This window comes from Lepidochelys kempii, chromosome 10 (genome assembly GCF_965140265.1).
Source record: "Lepidochelys kempii isolate rLepKem1 chromosome 10, rLepKem1.hap2, whole genome shotgun sequence".
NCBI lineage: Eukaryota > Metazoa > Chordata > Testudines > Cheloniidae > Lepidochelys > Lepidochelys kempii.
In genome coordinates this window covers 3522530-3542985 of record NC_133265.1, presented here as the reverse complement: position 1 = coordinate 3542985, position 20456 = coordinate 3522530, and the positions used below count along the sequence as shown (strand labels likewise).

The window sequence follows — 20456 nt, the reverse complement described above, 5'->3', positions numbered from 1 at the left end:
CACGCCCACCGTTGAAGCCACGCCTCTCCACGCGGGCCCCAGGCCACATCACGTGGGACCTTGGCCACGGCCGAAGCCCCGGAGGAACCTGGCCCCGCGCTCCCATCTCAGCTGAAAGTCGGAGCAGGGCTCGCACTCGCAGGGTCCCTGCTCCTGGCGGCATCTGGCAGTGCCCCTTGTACCCTCCCACGCTACCTGTGGGGCTTATGGGGCTTGCAGGCCCATCCGGGGAGATCCAGCCCAGGCCCGGTGCCCGGGTGCTGGGTACGGAGGCGGCAGGGCCTGACGTGCGCCGGGCGGGGGTTGGGGAGGGACGGGTATTTGCCTGTGCGCTTGCTGATCGCTTCCACGAGGCTGGACGGGAAATAGCCCACGCGGTCATTGCCGGTCCGGTTGTCATGGATACAGCCCTTCCACCTGCCGTCCGCATGCTGCTCCAGAACCTGCACAACAGAAAGGCCTGGAGAGGGGGGCGCTCGCTGGCGGGACCGGGGCCCGGCCGTGGGGACGGGAACCACCGGTGAGAGCCAGCCGGCGGAAGAGGAGGGGGCAACATCCTGCTCCAAGCGCCTGCCAGCGAGGGCTGGTACCCCGGGCTGGCGGCTGGTGATCTGCTGCACCCATCTCGGCAGCAAGGGGGCAGTGGCACTGGGAGGGACCATAGGGAAGGGCCCGGCGCTGGCCAGGTGGTGGGGTGGGGCAGGGACCATAGGGAATAGCCCAGCGCTGGCCAGGCAGTGGGGGGGCAGGGACTGTAGGGAATAGCCCGGCACTGGCCAGGCAGTGGGGGGGCAGGGACTGTAGGGAAGGGCCCGGCGCTGGCCAGGCAGTGGGGGGGCAGGGACCATAGGGAACAGCCCGGTGCTGGCCAGGCGATGGGGGGGCAGTGACAATAGGGAACAGCCCGGCGCTGGCCAGGCGGTGGGGTGGGGCAGGGACCGTAGGGAAGGGCTCAGCGCTGGCCAGGCGATGGGGGGTCAGTGACCATAGGGAACAGCCCGGCGCTGGCCAGGCGGCGGGGTGGGGCACGGACCATAGGGAACGGCCTGGCGCTGGCCAGATGGTGGGGTGGGGCAGGGACCGTAGGGAACGGCCCGGCGCTGGCCAGGTGGCAGGACTAGAGGGGCAGGCAGAAGGGGCAGCCCGTGTCCATCTCTGCCCAGGCACGACTCTGAAAGCAACCAAGAACGCGTAAAGGGCCGAACTGGGTGACCGACGGCTCAGACGTGGGGGGCGAGTCTCCTGCCAGCCCATGGACTTGGGTGGCAGCCCCATCCCCGCAACATGAGGGCGGGCTGCTCCCATCTCTGCAAGCGCTGGGTATGGCCGGAGCGCTGTTGCCTTCTACCTCCCTGCCCAGCCCCTCACTATGGGGGCAAGGGCTTCTCTAGTCCTTTCCCATCCCGGCTAGTCCTGCCTTCTCCGACCGGGCTCTTTCTACCCTCCTCGGCATTGGTCCCGCCACCCGCAGCCCAACTGCAGCCTGAGCCCACCATTGCGGGTATGCCAGCAGCTGCCTGGGCAGCTTGGTGCCAGCGAAGGGCTCCTGGCTTGGGGCACTAAGGGGCAGTAGGCTCCTCCCTTCCCGTGAGCAGAGGGGGGCCGAGGGGCAGGCTGCTGGAGGGAGGGGACTTGGGTCATGGGGGCCGTGAACCCAGCCCCGGCCTGGCCCACCGCTGCCGGCACTGACTGCGCCCGGCTCTGCAAGCAACTCACGGTGATGACGTCTCCGGCTTTCACGTTCAAGCTGGTCAGGTCGTAGTTGTTGCAATAATCTTTAACGGCCCTGACCTGCAGCGCCGCCGAGGCATCTGCCGAGAGAGCAGGAGGGAAGCGTCGGAGAGAAAGCTCCACAAAGTAACCTCCCTCCCCCGCCCCCCAGCAAGAGCTCTGGGCTCCCTGGCGAGTAACAGGGGACAGGAGTCCCCTGTAGCTAGAGCAGCGACGAGAGAGCACCCACTGCTCCAGCAATGAGCCGCGCCAACCCGATCCTGCGTGAGCACTAGACCGGACTATCCTGTTCAGCCACAAGCAGGCGCCATGTGTAGCCGAACCTCAACCAGGCCCGGCAGAGCATTACAGGATCCTAGGATGAACACAGTGGGTGTCCAAGTGAGCTCTGTGCCCGGTCCACATCTGGGAACCACATCTCCCTGCCAGGGAGCCCACAGCCCTTTGCAGAATCAGAACCGAGTCACCTGCCACTGACAGGCAGCCACCTCTGGGGAAAAACGTGGCAGCTGTTTAACAGCAATACCGCTGAAGGGCTGAGAACAGTGATAACGGACATGACTGTCCTGGAGCAGGAGTTAGGCCGGGGCGCATGCGCCCCAAGCAGCTCTTGAGTTGATACACTCGACCTTCAGAGGGGGTCAGAGTCCAAGCCCCAAGCCCATCAGGTGGCCGGGAGCTCCCTGCGCGTAGCTCTGCCTGGGCTGGCCAGACACTGGGCCACAAATCCCCTTCCTGGTGCAGAGGAGCCGCGACTTCGCCTCCTGAGTGTTAAACGCCTCAGCCGGGGGCGGGGGGGAGAGCATGAGGGGCCGCGGCGTGAGCGGCGTGAGTGGCGTGAGCCCAGAACTCACCTCCCACCCCAGGGCGGCAGAGCAGCTCAGAGCCGGCTGGGAGTCACCGCCCTGCCCTTGGCAACAGCAGAGCAGGCAGGGACTCTGCTCCCATCAGCACGGATGGCAGCCAGCGGAGTGCACTGCTCCCCCACCCTGGTGGGAAGGGAGGGGACCCCGGGCACCCCTAGCACCCGCCCCTGGAGGGAACCCCCCGTACCCCGCAGCATCTGCTTGATCTCCTTGCTGGCCTGGGTGGCGGTGAACTGGTGGACGATGTCCAGCGCCGTCTGGCTGTAGGTGTTCCGGATGTGGGCGTTGATCCCACTCTGAAATACGGAGAGACCGATGCGGGGAGCTCCAGGCTGGCCACGGAGCTGCCCCCCCCCCACTGGCCACAGCAGCCACACCCAGCCTGCCAGCAGCTCAGGGGTGCCACGGCGAGACCAGCGACTCCTGCTGGGACAGACGCCCACACGCTCTCGGCCTCGTGAGCCACGCGTGGGCTCAGCAAACGGCCCCCCCCAGGCTAGCACCACCAGCCAGCTGCATCGTGGGAGCTCAGTGGAGGCCTGGGATTGGGCGAGCACTGGCCAGTGCCCACTGCATGGGCAGCATGTGGTCTGCAGGAACCGGCGCGAAACCCACGGGGTGATTGGGGGCGGGCTGGTTATAGGGGACTGGGGGGGTCACAAAGCAGCCTCCCTTCCCCTGCAGTCCAGGGCAAGTCAACGCCCCACTCCTGGCTCTGCCCACGGGGGGAGGAGAACCCAGGAGGGCCCCACTTCTGCAGGGACGCCCCCTGGACGCGACAGAAGCCGAGTGGGTTTGCACATTGGACTCTCTCTCTTGGCCGCCCTCCTTCCCATTCACTTCCTCCTCTCAGCGGCCCCCCGCTGCAGTGCATCGGGCAGCAGCAGAGCCCCCAAGTCCAGAGCAAGGGGCTCCTGCTAGCAGAGCCGGGGTGGGGGGCAGAGCCGCCGCGCTGGCTGGGTAACTGGGGCAGGGGGTGAGCAAACATGACAGCCAGCGGTGCCCCAGCCCTGGCACAGCCGAACCGCCCTGGGGCCGAGCTGTCAGTCGCCGGCCTCCTTCTGCCACCTTCCCCCGACAGAGCGCCCCCAGGAGGGTGGGCTCCAGGAATGACGCAGCCACACCACTCGGCATGGCCCAGCGCCCCAAGGACATCGGGGGCAGCTGGGCAGGGGGACGCTCATTTCACGGTCCCCTGGCAAGCCAGGCTGAGACCCTCCTGCACTGGAAGGGGCCCTCTAATGCCCTGATCCTGCCCTGGCAGAGCCGTCCATGGGGAACGGACCATGCACTATTCCGGCACCAGCCCTGATACCCCAAGACAGGAGAGCTCCCCTGCCACGTTCAGCAGCTCCCCCCGCCCCCCCCAACACATGCAGCATGACACAGGGGCCCTTACGTCCAGCAGGAGGCGCACCACGTCCGTCTTGCCGCACAGGGCTGCCTCGTGCAGGGCTGTGCCTGCCTTGGTTTGCCGGTTGATGTCGATGCCAGCCTGCAGCAGGAGCCTGCCAAAACCGCGCCCAACAGCGGTTAGTGACGCAAGCTGGGGGAAGGGGGGAGAACAGGGGCAGGCGGGTGCAAGCTCCCCACATGCAGCTGTCCCGGCACCCCTCACTCCTGACCAGCAGCCCCCCGCCCGCCCAGCCCTGCCCTCCCCCCCAGCTCTGGTGCTGCCCCTCAATCCCGACCCGCAGCCCCCTGCCAGCCCAGCCCTGGGTTCCCCCCCACAACAGCTTTACCAGTGCCCCTCACTCCTGACCGGCAGCCCCCCGCCCGCCCAGCCCTGCCCTGCCCCCCAGCTCTGGTGGTGCCCCTCAATCCCGACCCGCAGCCCCCTGCCAGCCCAGCCCTGGGTTCCCCCCCACAACAGCTTTACCAGTGCCCCTCACTCCTTACCCGCAGCCCCCTGCCAGCCCTGCCCTGCCCCCCAGCTCTGGTGCTGCCCCTCAATCCCGACCCACAGATCCAGGGCAGGGGCTGCTGTTTATGCCAGATTCTGTGGCAATTTCGTCCCGCACCCCAGCCCCTCTCATGGGTGTTTTTCCCTTGAGTTGCCGAAGCAGGAGACGTGCTGCGCTCGTCCCACGGGTGCCCACGTTGGGCGGGACCCAGCTCGGAGGGACTCAGCCCCTGGCCCACCCGTGGGGCATGCAGTGGGGCACCTGCGCTCTGTTCCCCCCACTCCGCACCCCCACCCGCCACCTGGGACATAACCGGCAGCCCCCCACCCGGCGCCCCCACCCACAGACACGCCTGGGATTGCTGACGGGCCCGGGAGACGAGGGTGTGACTCCAGCCCTCCCCCTCCATACTGCAGGACCCGGGGGAGCAAAGGACAGGGGCTGGGGGTGAACAGAGAGGCAGCTGCCTCCATCCCGGCTGCAACTGCAGCAGGTGGGAGCAAACCTGGCACTGCCAGGAGCTACTGCTACAGGCAGGTGGCTGTGAGGTGCGAAGCCAAGGGGCTGGGGGGGGTCCCGTCTCATCTGCACTGCCCAGCACCGCATGCCTTAGCCACCTGGGCAGAGCATCATCCACGGCCCGATCCCACCCGGGCACCACCCCCACAGGACTCTGCCACTTCAAAGACACTGCCTGGCCCTCCCGCCTGGCCGTGAACTATCACGAAGGAGGGGCAGTGCTGAGCCACGGGGCCAGCCTGCAGCGGGCAGACAGTCAGTGCAGCACTGGGCACGGCCCTGCGCTCAGTGGGAGCAGAGCGCGCCCAGAACATCACAGGATCAGGCCCACAATGCCAGTTCTCCCAGGTCGGGTCCCTTGTCACCTTCCTCCCAGGCCCACGCAGGCCAACACAACACACACACGCTTCCTGGGGCAGTCGGCCATGCCAGCGCTGCCAGGGACAGGCACCCGCCCCCAGCCCGCTGACCGGCCTGGCTCCCTGCACGTGCTCCGAGTCACGTCGGCTGCCAGATGCCATCCTCGCCCTGTTCTGGTCACTCCCTCTGAGGCCCCTGGCTCCGGCCTCTGTCAGAAGACAGGACACAGGGCTGGCCGGGCCGATCGTACTTTCCGATGGCAGAAACCCACGCCTGCTGCGCCCGGCCCCTTCTGTCGGGGAGCAGGGAGCCAGACTCCAACCTGGCTCGTGCAGCATGAGTCCTGGGGGCCGCGTTTTAAAGGGGGCGAAGAATGACCGGGGAGGATACCGGGAAGAGCCACAAAAGTGCTTCAAGGGCTGGAGAAAACAGTCGAGAGAGACAAACAGCTCAGCCTGTCCAGCTTGGGCAAACCAGACCGAGTGACTTATTACAGCGTCTAGGCCGGGCCCTTGGTGGGGAGACGCTAGGCGTGCTAAGGACCAGGACCCAGCAGAGACAGGCAGAACAAGAGTCAGTGCCTGGAAGCTGAAGCCACACAAATTCCAGCTCAAAATAAGGCACGACTTGTCACCGGAGAGGACAGAACGAGCTGACCAGGGACCTGGTGGATTGTCCATCCCACGAGGGCTTCAAATCGAGCCTGGGAGATGCTTTAGTCAAACCCAAGCTCTTGGGCTCGGTGCCGGAGTAACTGGTGACATTCTCGGACCCGGGCGAGGTTCAGGCGAGATGAGCAATGCTCCTTTCCAGCCTTCAACTCTCTGCCACAGCAGCTGGATTATTGAGTGAAACCACCCACAGGCCCAGCTCCAGCCCCAGCTCACTCCTCTCCTCCTCAACAAGAACCCCGCGAGATGCCCGGGTGGCCCAGAGGCTAGAATTCGGTGGCAGGACTTCCTCCCAGCTATGCCGTCAGCCCAGCGTGACTCTCTGAGCTCCAGGGAGAGTTTGTGAAGATGCCAGGGAGAGAAACCCATTGTTCTTCCCTTGGAGAACGCGCTGGCTAGCCAGGAACCCCTGAGCTCCAGCCACCCTCGGGCTGCTGGCTTTAGCAGAGGACACTAGAGAAACGTACACGGAATCCAGGCTCGATTTGCTGGAGACACAAGAACACCCAGCACGGAAAACGGAGCAGCCTCGCTGCAGTGAGCGAGACACAGGAAGCAAAGGGCCAAGAGCTCTGTCATTGGAGCGATGGAAGGGGCTGGTGGGGAGGAAGGGAGTTATTTACCCCTTCCCGTAACACATGAACCAGGGGGCACTCCATGAAATTAACAGGCAGCGGGTTTAAAACCAACAGAAGGAAGCGCTTCTTCACACAACGCACCGTCAACCTGTGGAACTCCTTGCCAGGGGATGCTGTGAAGGCCAAAGTATAACTGGGTTGAAACAGTAATTAGACACGTTCATGGAGAATAGGTCCATCAATGGCTATTAGCCAAGATGGTCAGGGACACAACCCCACGCGCCAGGTGTTCCTAAACCTGCCAGAAGCTGGGAGTGGACAATAGGGGATGGATCAGTCGGTAATTGCCCTGTTCTGTTCATTCCCTCTGGGGCACCTGGCATTGGCCACTGTTGGAGACAGGACACTGGGCTAGATGGACCACTGGTCTGACCCAGTGTGGCCGTCTGTATGCAGTAGCCCAGGGGAGGAGAAGGTTCTTGGGACAGCGTTTACCAGACTTGCCCCGCTGAGCAGTTACTCGATGAGCAGCCCCGAGGGCGTACGCTCCTGTTTTGTAGCCCTCCGTGTGGGCTGGCCCCCCTTTGTGCAGCGGAACACAGGCCATATAGAATCATAGAATATCAGAGTTGGAAGGGACCTCAGGAGGTCATCTAGTCCAACCCCCTGCTCAAAGCAGGACCAGTCCCCAGTGTTTGCCCCAGATCCCTAAATGGCCCCCTCAAGGATTGAACTCACAACCCTGGGTTTAGCAGGCCAATGCTCAAACCACTGAGCTATCCCTCCGCCCCGCCCCTCCCCTCCAGAACAGGGAGATCCCCTCCAACCGCCCCGGCTGGCAGCAGGCTGCACGCGGCCCCCAGGTGCGGGAGTCAGGGCTCCACCCAGTGACTGGCAAGGGGCACGGGTTTGCTAGAGCGGGTTATTTTCAATGAGCTGCCCAGGCTGTGGAGCTGGCGAGCACCAGTCCGTGATCTCTGTAGAGCAGGCAAAGGAAGAGGGTCGGGCCAGGCCTCAGAGTGAAAGAAACTCTCTCCGGAGGACGCTGCAGTGAGCTGGAAGCGCCTAGAGCCTAAGGCCGGTGCACGGCACCAGGACTTCGGGGGGTGCTGGGCATCAGGGACGCATCCCCCAGCCCCTCGTCACACTACCAGCCACCTCCACTACAATGCCGCAGCTTCTCCAGCAAGTGGGACCGCTTCAATGAGAAACCTGCACCCGGCCCCCAAGTGCCCAGCCCTGGGGCCTGGCGCTCTCCTCCTCTGAGACCCCCCGCCAAGGGCCGAGAGCCCCTCACCCGAGCCCAGTGTCCCGGGCTGGTGTCCCTGGGGGGTAGAAGGGGAGCTCAGCCCCCCACCCTGGGCCCAGCGCCCGGGGTGGGGGGGGGGAATGGGGGGAACACGTGAACTCAGCCTCTGTCTGCACCAGGAGCAGGTGCCAGGCTGGATAGGAAATGGCTTTGTGGGGTGCAGCTTGGGGCATGGGGGAGGGGCTCCCAGCCCCCCATCTCCTGGGGTGTGCTTCGCACTGGGGAGTCAGACAGCAGTTAAGCCTCAGGCCAGGTTCGCCGCACTAACAACAGAAACGGGCTTGGAGCTTTTCCGCCAGTCCCTGAATTGCACTAAATAGTAAAGCGCCCACAGGCCAGACACGCAGGGAATTAAACGACCCACCAGGGATTCCCGCCAAACACCACAGCTCGCTGCAAGGTGTAACCCCTTCCACCCACCACTAAGCATTCTACCAACCCTCCATGCCCCTCCCAGGGCACTGCCAGGGAGACAATCTTACACCCCCTTCCCCAAACCCCAGACACTCTTCCTGCATCACCAAAAGGCAGCCAGCTCTGGGGTGGAACGCAGCAGCTGTTTAACGGTGCACGGCCATACTGCACAAGACGTGGGGACAGAAGGGAGGGATCCCGGTGCACACGGCGCGTCAGGAGGCCAAGCCAACCAAGCTGCTAGCACGGACCTTCGCGGTGAGTTGCCAGCGAGCTCGATCCACGAGCCCCGAGGCCGGGACCGTGTGTTCTTGGGCTTTGGACTCTCACCCTGCCACTGCCACTGAACCAGCTGGGTCTGGGCAGGGCCACGGGAAACTGCCACGGGATCGCTCTGGGCCCTCCCTGCCGCTCCACCACCACTGGGCCCATGTGGTACATCACTGCCAGCCCTGCCACCTGCATGGCCCCACCTCGCAGCCAGCGGCAGCCTCCCCAATCCTTCTTGCCTGGGGGGGCTGCAGACGCCGCCTGGCAGCCAGGATCCCCGGACTAGGACCCAGACAGGCAGCGCCCTCCCGCCAACCTGCCAGGGTGCTGGGAGCTGCAGCCCTGGGTTCAGACGCCCGCTCGTGGCAGCCCCCTGTGACCGACGGGGCAGGCCGTGCCCCAGCCGTGACCAGAGCACTCAGCTCAGCAGGGGAGGACACGCAGCGACCCAGCCCCTGGCGCTAGGAGGGGCCTGGCCCTGGGGGCGCGGCTGCGCGTAAGAGCCCAGCTTGGTGGGTCCTCCAGTCATGAACCTTGTCCCCGGTCCCTGCAGCCAAGGCAAAGTGAGCATCGTCCACGCACGCAGCCCCCCAGAGCTCTCGCCTGCCGCTGCCCGCCGGGATGGGTGACGCGTGCCCCATCTGCCTGCGCCCACGTCAGGAGCCTGACTCCTGCCAGAGGAGGGGTGCGCCCGAGGGGGCAGCGACAAGGCACCTGGGTTCAGCGCAGAGCATGCCAGGGCAGGGGGCCCTGGGCCCCACAGCCGAACGCCGCCAGCCCCATCAGACCAGGGACGAGCCGGGGCCAGAGACCGGAGTCACCAGCTGCCAAGGGGGCGTCTCTCTCCAGCAGCCCCTCCCCGCATCGTCCCCCACGGCGGCAGCAGGGGCCCTCCCCCGGGGGGGGGCTGGCGCTCACCTGATGATGTCGATGTGCCCATTCTTGGCTGCCAGGTGCAGGGGGCTGGTGCCGTTGGGGTCGGTGGCGTCTCCCGGCTTGGGCTCCAGCAGGGCTGTGCACATGTTACTACTCAACAGCAGCTGGACCACCTGGGGCCCCAGAGGCGGAAGGGAGACGTTTCAGAGACGGCTCGGCTCCCCTGGCGATGCAGATCCCCGCCCGCGGGCGGGACGCGGCCCAGCGACACAGCGCAGAGAGCACGGGCTGGGCCACCCCCCCCGGCACCAGACCCTTGGGGTGCGGCGACGCCTTGAACCGGATCCCCGGGGCAGGGCCCGGGCCGGACCGCAGGGCAAGGCGGCCGTTTACGGGTGGGCTGCTGGCCACGGACAGGCTGGCGTCTTTCAGCGAGCCGGAGAACGTTCCGCACTGGCCAGGAGAGCCCGGGCAGGAAGGTTTGTAAAGCATCAAACTACCCCCCGTTTCTTCTGAGCCCCCGGGGCTGTTTGCCAGGCGGCCTGGCCCACCGCCCTCAACCGCCCCTGCCAGGGGAGCAGCCCTGCAGCCCGGAGCCAGCCTGCCCTGCGGCTCCCGGGACACACTGTGCTCCGCCCTGCCTTTGGGAGCCACCATCAACAGGTCAACTCACCTCCCCCGGCCCCCTGGGGGCGTCCCAGCCCCTGGCTCCCTGTGCCCCCCGCCCCAGGCACTACGTGCCGGCTGCGGGAATGCAAGGGAGTATTTTCTCAGTCTCAGCCAACGTGGAGCAAGAGGGACACTGGATCCTGCCCTGCGTCTCCCCAGTGTGACTCCAGGGCAGTTGGGGAGTGAATCCAGATTTCCCCTGCTGGAAGTGAGAGCAGGATCCCGGGGGCAGAGTGGGACCCCGGGCAGGGGCAGGGCGAAGCTCCCCACGCACACGCAACCCCAGCCCTGCCCAGGGAGGGGGTTGCCAGGCCAGCTGAGCCCTGCAGCAGATTCCACTGGCGCTGCTGCCCGCGACGTCGAAAGGGGGCTCAGGCATCTGGACGGACTTACCCCGACCCGGCCAAACTCACACGCCAAGTCCAGGGGCGTCTTCCCGCAATTGTCCATGATGCACGGATTGGACTGGTGCTGGAGCAGCATCTCCGACTGCGGGGCGGACAGAGAGGGTGGAGGTCAGCACGACGCCCCACAGAGCTGGCATAGCACACAGAGCCCAGCCCGCCCCTCGGGGCAGGGGCATCAGGGCAGCTCCAGCCAGGGCAGGAACCAGTCCAGAGTACGTGGCACCGCCCCAGGCTGCCCGCTGGAGACTGCACTCTGATGCTGGCTTGGCCGGTGCCCCCCAATCCCTGCCCGCAGCCCCCTGCTAGCCCAGCCCTGGGCCCCCCACAGCTCTGCCAGTGCCCCTCAATCCTGCCCCACAGCCCCCTGCTAGCCCAGACTTCTTGGAATGCCAGTTACGCCAAACTGAAGGGTGATTCTGTGATAGGGAGAAATGTCCTGCCAGGACGAGAATGAGACCAACCAAGCTCACCGACGGGTGACCAGCTGTGATACATGTGGCCAGGCCTCCACCCCAGCTGCTATCCCAACTCACCCTTCAGTCCCCTGCCCTCTGGCAGGGGCACACCCCCTCTGCCCCTTGCTATGGAAGGACACACAGAGCGCCAGCCAGCCAGCGCCTACTGCCCATGTGAGCAGGAGCCTGGGCAGGGCCCAGCAACGCAGCCGCCCGGCCCGCTGGCCAGCGCTCAGAATGCCCCAGGGAAGAAAGTTGGCTCAGGGACGGGCAGCTGAGCACATGGTCTTGGCCAGCCCCCGGGTGCAGGGTCCCCTCCCAAGATGCTCCCCATCCTCCCACACCCTCAGCGTCCCCCATGCTGCAGAGCTGCTGCCGGTTGACCCCGCCGTCAGCGCGCCCGGCCAGTGCCAGCCCACCCGGTCCTGGCCCGGCGCACAGCTCCCACCTCGCGGGGGCAGTGGACCAGGCCCCCGGGGGTGGCCAGCGAGCCCAGCCCCCCTTACCACATCATAGTGGCCATGCTGCGCCGCCAGGTGCAGGGGGATCTGCCCCTCGTCCGACTGGACGTTCACGGACGACCCGGCTTTCAGCACCATTTTCATGGGCTCCTTCTTGCCTTGCCAGGCAGCGTAGTGCAGGGGCCGCATCCCTGCAGGGGCGGAAGGGGAATGGCCGGCTGAGCAAGAGCTGCCCCCCCAGCCAGCAACCCAGCCGCAGCCCGCACAGGAGGCCTGGCTGAGTGGGCGCCTCCCACCTCCAGCCCTGTCCAGGGTGGAGCCGACAGACCGGCTGCCCCCAAAGGCGTGGCGTGGCCCCGGGATCTGCGCTGCTCCCGTCCAACCCCCAGCGGGCCAGGGCCAGGGCCAGGAGTGGAAGTGACCCGCTGGGGGGTTGACACAGCAGGGAGAGGAGGGGGCCAAGCGCAGGAGGGGCAGCTGGCTGGGGCCCAGCGGGATCTCAGCTCCCCCAGCTTCAGGAGCTGCTTGCCCATCGCAGCCCCCTGCAGCGTGTCAATGCCCGCCCTGGTTCTGGCCTTGATCCCGCAAGGCCTCATGCAGTGAGGGGTGCGTGTATGAACAGAGGCTGCATGGGGGCACGTGCCAGGTCAAATGCCTCCAGCCCCCACCCACTCCCTTACTCTCCATGGGGCAGGATGGGGCGGCCGAAGAGACAGGTTCTGGGCAGTATCCCCCGTAGGGCTGGGGGGAGCCCAGGAACTGCTCCCAGCCAAGGCAGAGTCAGGCTTCCCGGCGAAGTACCCGTGTCCTGGGGGTGAGGGCGCGGGCACCGGACAAGCCCTGAGCTCCCTACCAGCCCCAGCGGTGGGGTCCCTCCAGCAAGCTGGCTGCCCTACTCTGTGGCTAGGGGTCTCTGGGGCATCAGGCTGGCAGCCTGGAGAGCCTACGGCCCCTGCTGGGAGCAGCCGGATGGGCACGGCCCGGGCCCCACTGCTGTGACCCGGCCAGTTACGGAGCTCACTGGGGTCACCCTGAGCTCCCAGACCCCGGCATGGACCCCGGCACTTGCCTTTATTGTCCTTGATGTCCACGGCGGCCTGGGCCTCCAGCAGCAGTGAGATGAGCTCTGTGTTCCCATTGAGAGCGGCGTGGTGCAGGGCCGAGAACCTGGGGAGATAAGGCACAGGGTGAGGCCGTGACCCCCGCCCCGGGGTCCCAGCTAGGGCAGGAGCGGCCCAGCACCTCGGGCACAGGTTAGCGCATTAGCGCCAAGAGGATGTTTCTGAGGGTCTGGGGACCCCACCACCCTCGCAGTGAGCCCCTTCCCCATGGAGCGCAGGAGAACACTGCAGAGGGCGCAGCACGAACCACCCACAGCCCAGGCCTACAACAAGGGCTGGATACACGGAGAGGGAGACGTGGGGTTCGCTCTTTGGTGAGGAACTTGAGTGAGATTTTCCCCTGGGTTACAGCAGCAGGGCCCTGCCTGGGGAGACCATCCACAGCACAGCTCAGCTGGAAGGCAGCGCTGGGTTTCTGGGGAGACCCTGGGGGGTCCAGGTTTCCCAGGGGCAGGCAGGTCCAGGCAGTGGGATCCCAGGCAGTCAGTGACCCAGGGAATCGCTGCCACCACAGGGCAGGGAATCTGCTTTTTCACTAAACTCTTCCCTCTTTCCCCCCACCCCCCCGGGATCGGCACCCGAATCTCCAGCCAGGCCTGCAGTTGACCTTATGTCTTGGACCAAGAACCCAATGGGATTGAAAAGCAGTGCAGCCTAGTGCACAGAGCACCGGCCTGGGATCTAGGGGGCCTGGGTTCTCTTCCAAGCAACAGCCTGCTAGGTGACCTTGGGCAAAGCCCTTCATTGCTCGGTGCCTCGGTGATCTGCCTAGGGTCACACACCCAGTGTGCAGGAGAGCTGGGCAAGAACCCAGGAGTCCTGACACCCAGCCCCGGCACTAACCACTGGACAATGGTCCATTCTAGGAGAATACCGCTCCTCTGAGCTGTGCATTACAGCAAAGGGGAGATCTCAAACCTCCAGGCCGAATCGCAAGCCAGACCCTGCCCCAGCCCGCAGAGTGACCCACGCGCCGGCCCAGCAGGGAGCACGGCAGGTGCTCAGACACAGCAGTGACAATGGTGCGACGAGCGAGCTGGACGTGACATTTCCCATTCACTCCCGCTGCCAGCCCAGCTGACCAGCCACTGCGGAGAGCCCTGGGCACGGAGGCTGCCTCTACGTATCCCTACAGCAGCTGCCCTGAATGCCCCGGGCTGCTTGCAGGAGAACTGCGCTGCAGGGCCTGGCCAAAGCTCCCTGCCCATTCACTGCAGCACAGGATGGCGCTCAGATCTGCCTCCAACCCCAGCCAAGCCCAGGGTCTGAGTGTCCCTGGGGGATCCCATGGCACCGATGAGGGGCCCCTTCTGTCTGAATCCCTCTGGAGAGCCACCCAGCACCTGAGCTTCTGGCTCCTCTGACCAGACAGCCAGCAAGGCACAGCGCAGGGCACAGAGAGTGGGAGTCAGCCAGGATCCGCGATCACATGAACACTGGGGGGGGGCTCTGGCTCCTCTGGGGGCTGGAACAGAGAGGCTCAGGGGTTCAATCCCCCGCTACTGGCGACCCACCGAGGGGCGTGTAGTACTAATAATCCAGAGGCCACGAGAGACCCAGATAGCAACCCCTGGCCGCGTCATTTACACGGGAGGCAAGCACTGTGCTCCCCATGGCCAGCCCAGCATTGCCACAGCAGACTGCCCTGGGGGGCCAATCACTAGGAAGAGGCGAAGGGAATCAATAGGAACCAAAGCGAGCAACTCAATGGGAACCCCTGCCTGGAACCTACCCAGCTCCCTGATTTAGTTCTCCAGCGGTGCCTGCCACACCCCCCAGCACTGCAGCTGGGCCCAGGTCTGCCTCAGTGCCCTCCCCACCCTGCCATCCCCCCAGCAGTCTGCAGCACCTCCCCACGCAGAGCAGGCTCCTTCATCTGCACCGCTGGATGCTGCAGCCAGCCTGCTCCTTCCCCAGCAAGGCTCTCATCTCTCCTGCCTCTCTGCTGTCGGCTTCTGATCCAGAGCACGGCAGGGTGGGAAAACCCCGCTAGGTCATGCAGCCCCCAGGGAGCCAGCCCATGGCCGTTCCTGCCAGCAGAGCCCACAGTCACAGGCCGGGGGGAGGGGGAAGTAAAGAAGCCGGGCGGCTTTTGCAGCTATTCATTTTCTGTTCAGCTCCAGCTCCCCAGCGTCTCTGTTGGCCCTGCCTGCTCCAGGCAAACCTGTGTGCGCAGCTCTGGAGGGGTTAGGAGTTACCTGGCAAAGGCAGAACAGATTGCATCCGTTCAGCTCCAAGGGATGAGAGAAAAACCCAATGTACCAGCTTCCGTGCTGCTGCTGTCGGGGCACACCGGCCTCCCTGAGCCACTTGCTGGCCATCTTTCAGGGCTGGGGCTGGCCCACCGGGCTGGGGGAGATGGGTGACAGCCACGGCCGTGAGCTCTGTGCTGTCTGCATGAAGCCCAGACTCATGCAGAAACCAACATTTGTCCCCAGGGAGCTCACTGCAGGAAGGCTTGGGGCATTTCCCTAAAGCACCGCGGGAGATCCCAGATCGACCCGGCCTGTAGAGGGCTTTGGAGGGTGGGGTGAGCATGTCTCTCTGTGCCGTGGGGCTATCTGGGGCTGTGTGCCTCTGATTTTGTTTCTAGAAAAAAAAAAAAAAAAGCTCTGAAAGGTGGTTTTGGAAAGGGCAGCCCACCCCCCAGGGCTCCAGCTCCCCGGCCCGTGCTGCCGCCTCAGGCCTGGAGAGCCACCTGGCGCCAGCTCCCACCCCGTCCTCTGCCCTGACGGGGCACTGTGATCTCAGAGAGGTATACGGGGGAGGAAGCAGAGTCCAGGCTGCTACTGATGCTACAGAGAGTAGGGGACCGGAAGATTCGGCTGCGAAGGAGAGAACAGGGCAACAGACAGCCCTGAGCACTGGCCTTTGAGCCTCTGGATTTCCGTGCCCCTGCCCAGCAGCGCTGCCTAGGACCATGTGTGTGCACGCTATGGCCTGCGATGCTGCCTGGCACTGTCTGCGCTGCGGGATGCAGCTGAAGATCCAGCTCAGGAGCTGTCAGGGCTCAAACAGAGCCAGGCCAGATGCTGCTCATGGAAAGGAATCCGTGCCCCGCGGAGGCGTCTCGCGGTCCCCGCAGCCACTCAGACGCTGCTCCGAGCGGGAACAGCCAGGCCCAGAGCAACAGGAGCCATGCTTGCTCGACAGCGTAATGAGAACAAGCCAGGAGCGCGAGGGAGAGGGTCTCCTCCCCATGTCCACAGGTCCAGAGCGCCTGCAAGCCAGCCGGGCGCAGTCAGCCAGGAGCCCAGCCTGACCCTTCCCCGGGCCTGAGCTCCAGGCTGTGCACTCCCCCTTTCCAGCCTGTTGCCGCTAACATCTGGGGCCAAGTATCCCCCCGTTAGCTGGGTCACTGAAGGCTGTGGGTGGAACACAGACCCCTGCGTACAAAATATCCCCGGTCCCTTTCCGATGGAGTTACTGGTGACTGTGCAGGTGGCCTAGGAAGCCTCAGACTGACTGCGAGGCCAGGCAGGTTTGCGCCATTATTTACAGGGAACCTACCTCGGAGGAAGCCCGGCCTAGAGGGGAGCGCCGGGGAGTGGAGACAGAACACCTGGGCTCTAGTCTGTTTTCAGACTAAGCTTTTGGGGATAGAGGCTGTGTCTTCCCAGGTGCGGGTAGCATCTAGCCCAGGCAGGGTTTCCACAGGGGGCAGCCCCAACTTGTGGAACTGCAGCTTGTTCTAGCCCAGGGCTTTGGAGCCAGCCAGAGGCCAGGGGCTGGTTTCAAGAGCAGTTTAGGCAGCGCTGGCTTCGAAGGGAGAGAACGTAATTGTAACCGGTGACTTCTCGACATCCTGTGCCCATTTTCCAGACCACGCAGGCCCGGTCTGAGGGAAACTCGGCAGAGCATTAAATCCAGCCCACGGGACTGGAGCCAAGCCTGGCTTTTCATTCCACCGGTGTCTGCATAACTGATTTGGCACGAATCATGTGGCCATTCCACTGAGGCCCATTAGATACAAGGCCCCGCACCCTGCATTCCCCAGGGCAGGCAGCGCTCCCCTCTGCCGTCCACCGAAAACTCAGGGGACACAGTGCCAGCTAGAGGAGTCTGTCTGGGGGTAACATGGAAACTGGAGGTTTTGGAAACTAGTTTCCCCCCCCGGCTGCTCGAATGCAACAATTAGCAACCCCGCTTCCCAGAGCAGCTCATGAAAGCAAAGCAGCTGGGCAGAGAGCGCCGAAGAGAGAACACTGGGGGTGCTCAGCGCGTGGGGAGGGGACACTGCAGAACCGGACGCAGTCTCTTCCCTCTCCCGAACCCTGAGACATCTCAGAGCTGGGCTGGCCGAAAGAAGAAGAGGCCCTCGTAAACCAGGGGGAAAAGGCAGGTGCCAACAGACCACAGACAGCAATTCATTTACAGGGCAGCCCAATGTCCTCATGGAGCTTGGAGGGCTCTCAGACACCTGAGATGCTCTTCTTCTAGCACTATCCAAGTGGCAAGCGCCCCCAGTCACACACTCAGCTGGTCACCGGAGCATGCAGGTTGCATCTACTTACCCATCAGTGTCTTGGAAGTTGACATTGACTCTCTTTGCCGAGCCGAGGAGCTCTGTGGGAGAGAGAAAGCAAACATTAAACAAGTGACAAACAGGGACGTTCACCCAAGCTCTGATAAATGGCACTTTGTCCCTTGCTTTGTAAACGCCGTTTTATGCTACCTTAAGGGCCCCTGCAGAACCACGGAATGGGGACAGCCCTGAAAGCAGCAGGGGAGACTCGATCCTGCCTTGGACCCACTCTGGGATGGGACAGGAGCACATTCACTTCGTGGCCCATTCAGAGAATCCCAGCAAAGGGCCCAGCTACGGCCAGCTGTGGGGGGGGGGCGCGGAGGGGGCGGATGTGGGCACTTTGCCACCAGAAACTGGGCTGAGATGCCCAGTTCATCTGCCGTGTGCCACCAGCCTGGGCAGGACTCGAATCAGCACCTCACCAGAGAGAAGCGCCATAGCTCAGGCCTCTAAGCCAGCCAGACTTCTGTGGGCTCTGGCTCAGGCCCTGCACATTCTACAGTGTCCATTTCCTTCACGTCAGGGCACAGGGAACTGGGGACAGGAGGGGACGTTACAGACATCACAGCCCAGAGGGCTGGCTGGGCATCACCCCCTGCTTCGACAATGTCACGGTTCCCAGGCAGCGAGCAGGGGCCCACGCAGTTGACAGCTGGCAGGATTTCACGCTGGGCCGCCAAATGGAAGCAGGGATCCTGTCAGAACCCTTCCTTTCCCACTGCAGCCAGGTCTCCTCAAGCCCAGGAAAGAGCAGAGGGAAACCAAGGCCTTGGCAATGCACAGGCCCCCATGAATAATCCCATCGCATGGCTTGGGGGCCACCCAGAAATACTTTGCAGAGTCAGGGTTTAGAAAACTGGGTTAAACCCACATAAAATAAGAGGCACACAAATCTGTGATGGGTGCCACGGGGGCTCCGTTTCCAGGGCTCGGGGTGGCCACGCTGCCAGCAGTGCTGGGATGAGGAGCGAGACACGCTGATGGTTCTCCACCAGACGTGGCAATGGTGTTTTAACCAGGGTCAGATGACATGATGGTGAAGACCCCAGCCCCTGCCCGCACTGCACCATACTGCCCCAGGGCCCAGTGGAGAATCCCAGCTCTAACGTATCAGCTCCGTGAGCTCAGGGATGGGGCCCCCAGGCAGACGAGGCTGCTCTGCACATGGAAGATAGAGGCCTCAATCCTCCTCCTGCCCAGGCTGCTGCTTAGTGCGAGCGTGCGGGGGCAGCTGCCCTGCTTTGAAAGGGTCTCCAGCGAACCTCTTTGCTCCTTCTCCAATCAGGTCTGTTGTGAACAGGCCGGTCCGAGAGCAGTGGTACTTATAGCAGTCTACACCTGGAAGGTGTTGCCAGTCCACCTGTCCCGCCAGGCAGCACCGTACCTGCAAAGCGCTCTTAGCCGGGCACAGCTATTCCAGCAACGCTGGGCTTTTGCTGGCATTGTGTATTTCAGCCCCTTCACCCCTCCCTGCCCTGGAGAAATAAGTTGTCCTGGTAACAGCACAGCTCCACCAGCATAACTGCGTGCGCACTAGGGGCTTCTGCTGGGACCATTGTCGCTCAGGTCTCACCTTGGCACATGCCTGGCCGGGATATGCGTATCACAGCCCCTTACATCTCTGGGGAGGAGACCAAAACACCTTCCCTGCCACATGCCACCAGGAATTTCTAACTTCATCCTCCCCTGAAATGCAACTACCTCTGGGTGAGACACAGCATTGCCAGCTCTTGGGATTCTCTCATGGTATACGGTGTTTCTTTCTTACAGACCCAGCTCTGGGAGTCATGTTATTTTGACAGAATTTCAGCTTTAATTATTAACAACAACACAAGTTACGTTTCTGGCATGGTCACCAAGGAAGCTGGAAAACATGAGCCCTAAAGGCTCAATGCCTAGAAAAAACGAGAACCCCAAACTTGGTATTTTTTAAAATCACATGATTTCAGGAACACGTGCTTAATGCCCATGATTGACCCATTCTCTGGAAGGCTGCTGCCCCTCACACACACTGGGACGCTGGGTGCAGTGGCTTGGGAAGCAGCCCTACCTAAGTCTGTGACCCAGCTCAGCAGGAGGCGTGATGCTGCCCTAGCCAGGGAAATGACATGGCAATCTTCTGCTTCAATTGGACACTCGCTTCCTGCCATGATCTGCATCTGCGTCTCTCTGCTATAGAGCATCACATCTGCTAACCCTCTCTCATTTCCTATACCCAGAGGCCCAATCCACCTCTTCCCGAGTGCCGTCAACAAATAAAGGGTCCTGGCTGACACGCACATTCATCTCCCCTGTATCAGAGCCCGTCGCACAGATGAAATCCCCAGAAAATCCACATACATCTGAGAAAGCATCTCCTTGGACAGAGCCACAGCCGCCCCTAGGCCTGCAGCTCAGGCAGAAAAGGAGCGAATGCTCCTTCTGATGCTGAGAAATACTCCCAAGCATCAGATACAAATACTCCCAAGCAGCTCCTTCCTGCTTCTCCAGAGCCACAGCCTTTGACAGCGCTCAGCGATTGCTCCCCCTTCAGCAGTACCCAGCCCCTGCTCCTGCCGGCTGAGAAGACACTCAGCCCCTTCTGCAGGTAGCGGTGCATCCCTCCCCAGTGCCACGCTTTATTCCAGCTGGAAACAAAGGCAGCCGCAGGTTGCAGGGAGGCTGGCGCTAAGTGGAGCTGTTTTTACACCAGGCTGGAAAGTTGGCAGCACGCTGCTGGCTGCATCCCAAAGGTGAGCGGCTCCCTGCACCCCAGCTGCTGAGCGCTGAGCAAGGCAACAGGCTAAGCAAGGTGTAACAATGCTGGTTCTGGCAGGATGCAACTGAGAGTGCCAATTCAGGACAAATTGCTTAAAGCAGGGCAGTTACAGCCCAAGGCTGAGATTCCTTTGCACACCAAGGCAAACCAAACCCACCAGACAGAGAGGACTTTGGTTTTACCTCACTGGTTAACCAAAAGTCACACAAGCAATTCTCTTAGACACTCCAGTTTCCCAGTATCACCACCAGGGTCACTCGTTATGGGGACAGATGGTTATGAAAACCAATACCCCAGTAAAAGAACAAAGGTTCTCTCGATCCCAAAGGACCAAGCCCCAGACCCAGGTCAATATACAAGTCAGATCTTACCCACAAATCACGTTGTTGCCGAGCCTTTAGAATCTAAAATCTAAAGGTTTATTCATAAAAGGAAAGAAATATAGATGACAGCTAGAATTGGTTAAATGGAATCAATGACATACAGTGATGGCAAAGTTCTTGGTTCAGGCTTGCAGCGGTGATAGAATAAACTGCAGGTTCAAATCAAGTCTCTGGAG

The 20456-nt window shown here is 63.1% G+C and overlaps 1 protein-coding gene across 3 annotated transcripts in view; it reads right to left on the bottom strand.

Annotated features, from left to right (window-relative positions):
* Positions 1–20456, bottom strand: part of CASKIN1 (CASK interacting protein 1) — a 216959-nt gene that overhangs the window by 93393 nt on the left and 103110 nt on the right. For all 3 annotated transcript variants that reach the window (XM_073361693.1, XM_073361691.1, XM_073361692.1), the window contains exons 2-10: positions 17126–17177; positions 12560–12657; positions 11536–11681; positions 10561–10656; positions 9541–9671; positions 3997–4105; positions 2785–2893; positions 1717–1811; positions 326–443 (exon numbers count right to left, since the gene is read on the bottom strand). In XM_073361693.1, the coding sequence (XP_073217794.1) occupies positions 326–443; positions 1717–1811; positions 2785–2893; positions 3997–4105; positions 9541–9671; positions 10561–10656; positions 11536–11681; positions 12560–12657; positions 17126–17177 (954 nt within the window). The remainder of the gene's footprint in view (positions 1–325; positions 444–1716; positions 1812–2784; positions 2894–3996; positions 4106–9540; positions 9672–10560; positions 10657–11535; positions 11682–12559; positions 12658–17125; positions 17178–20456) is intronic.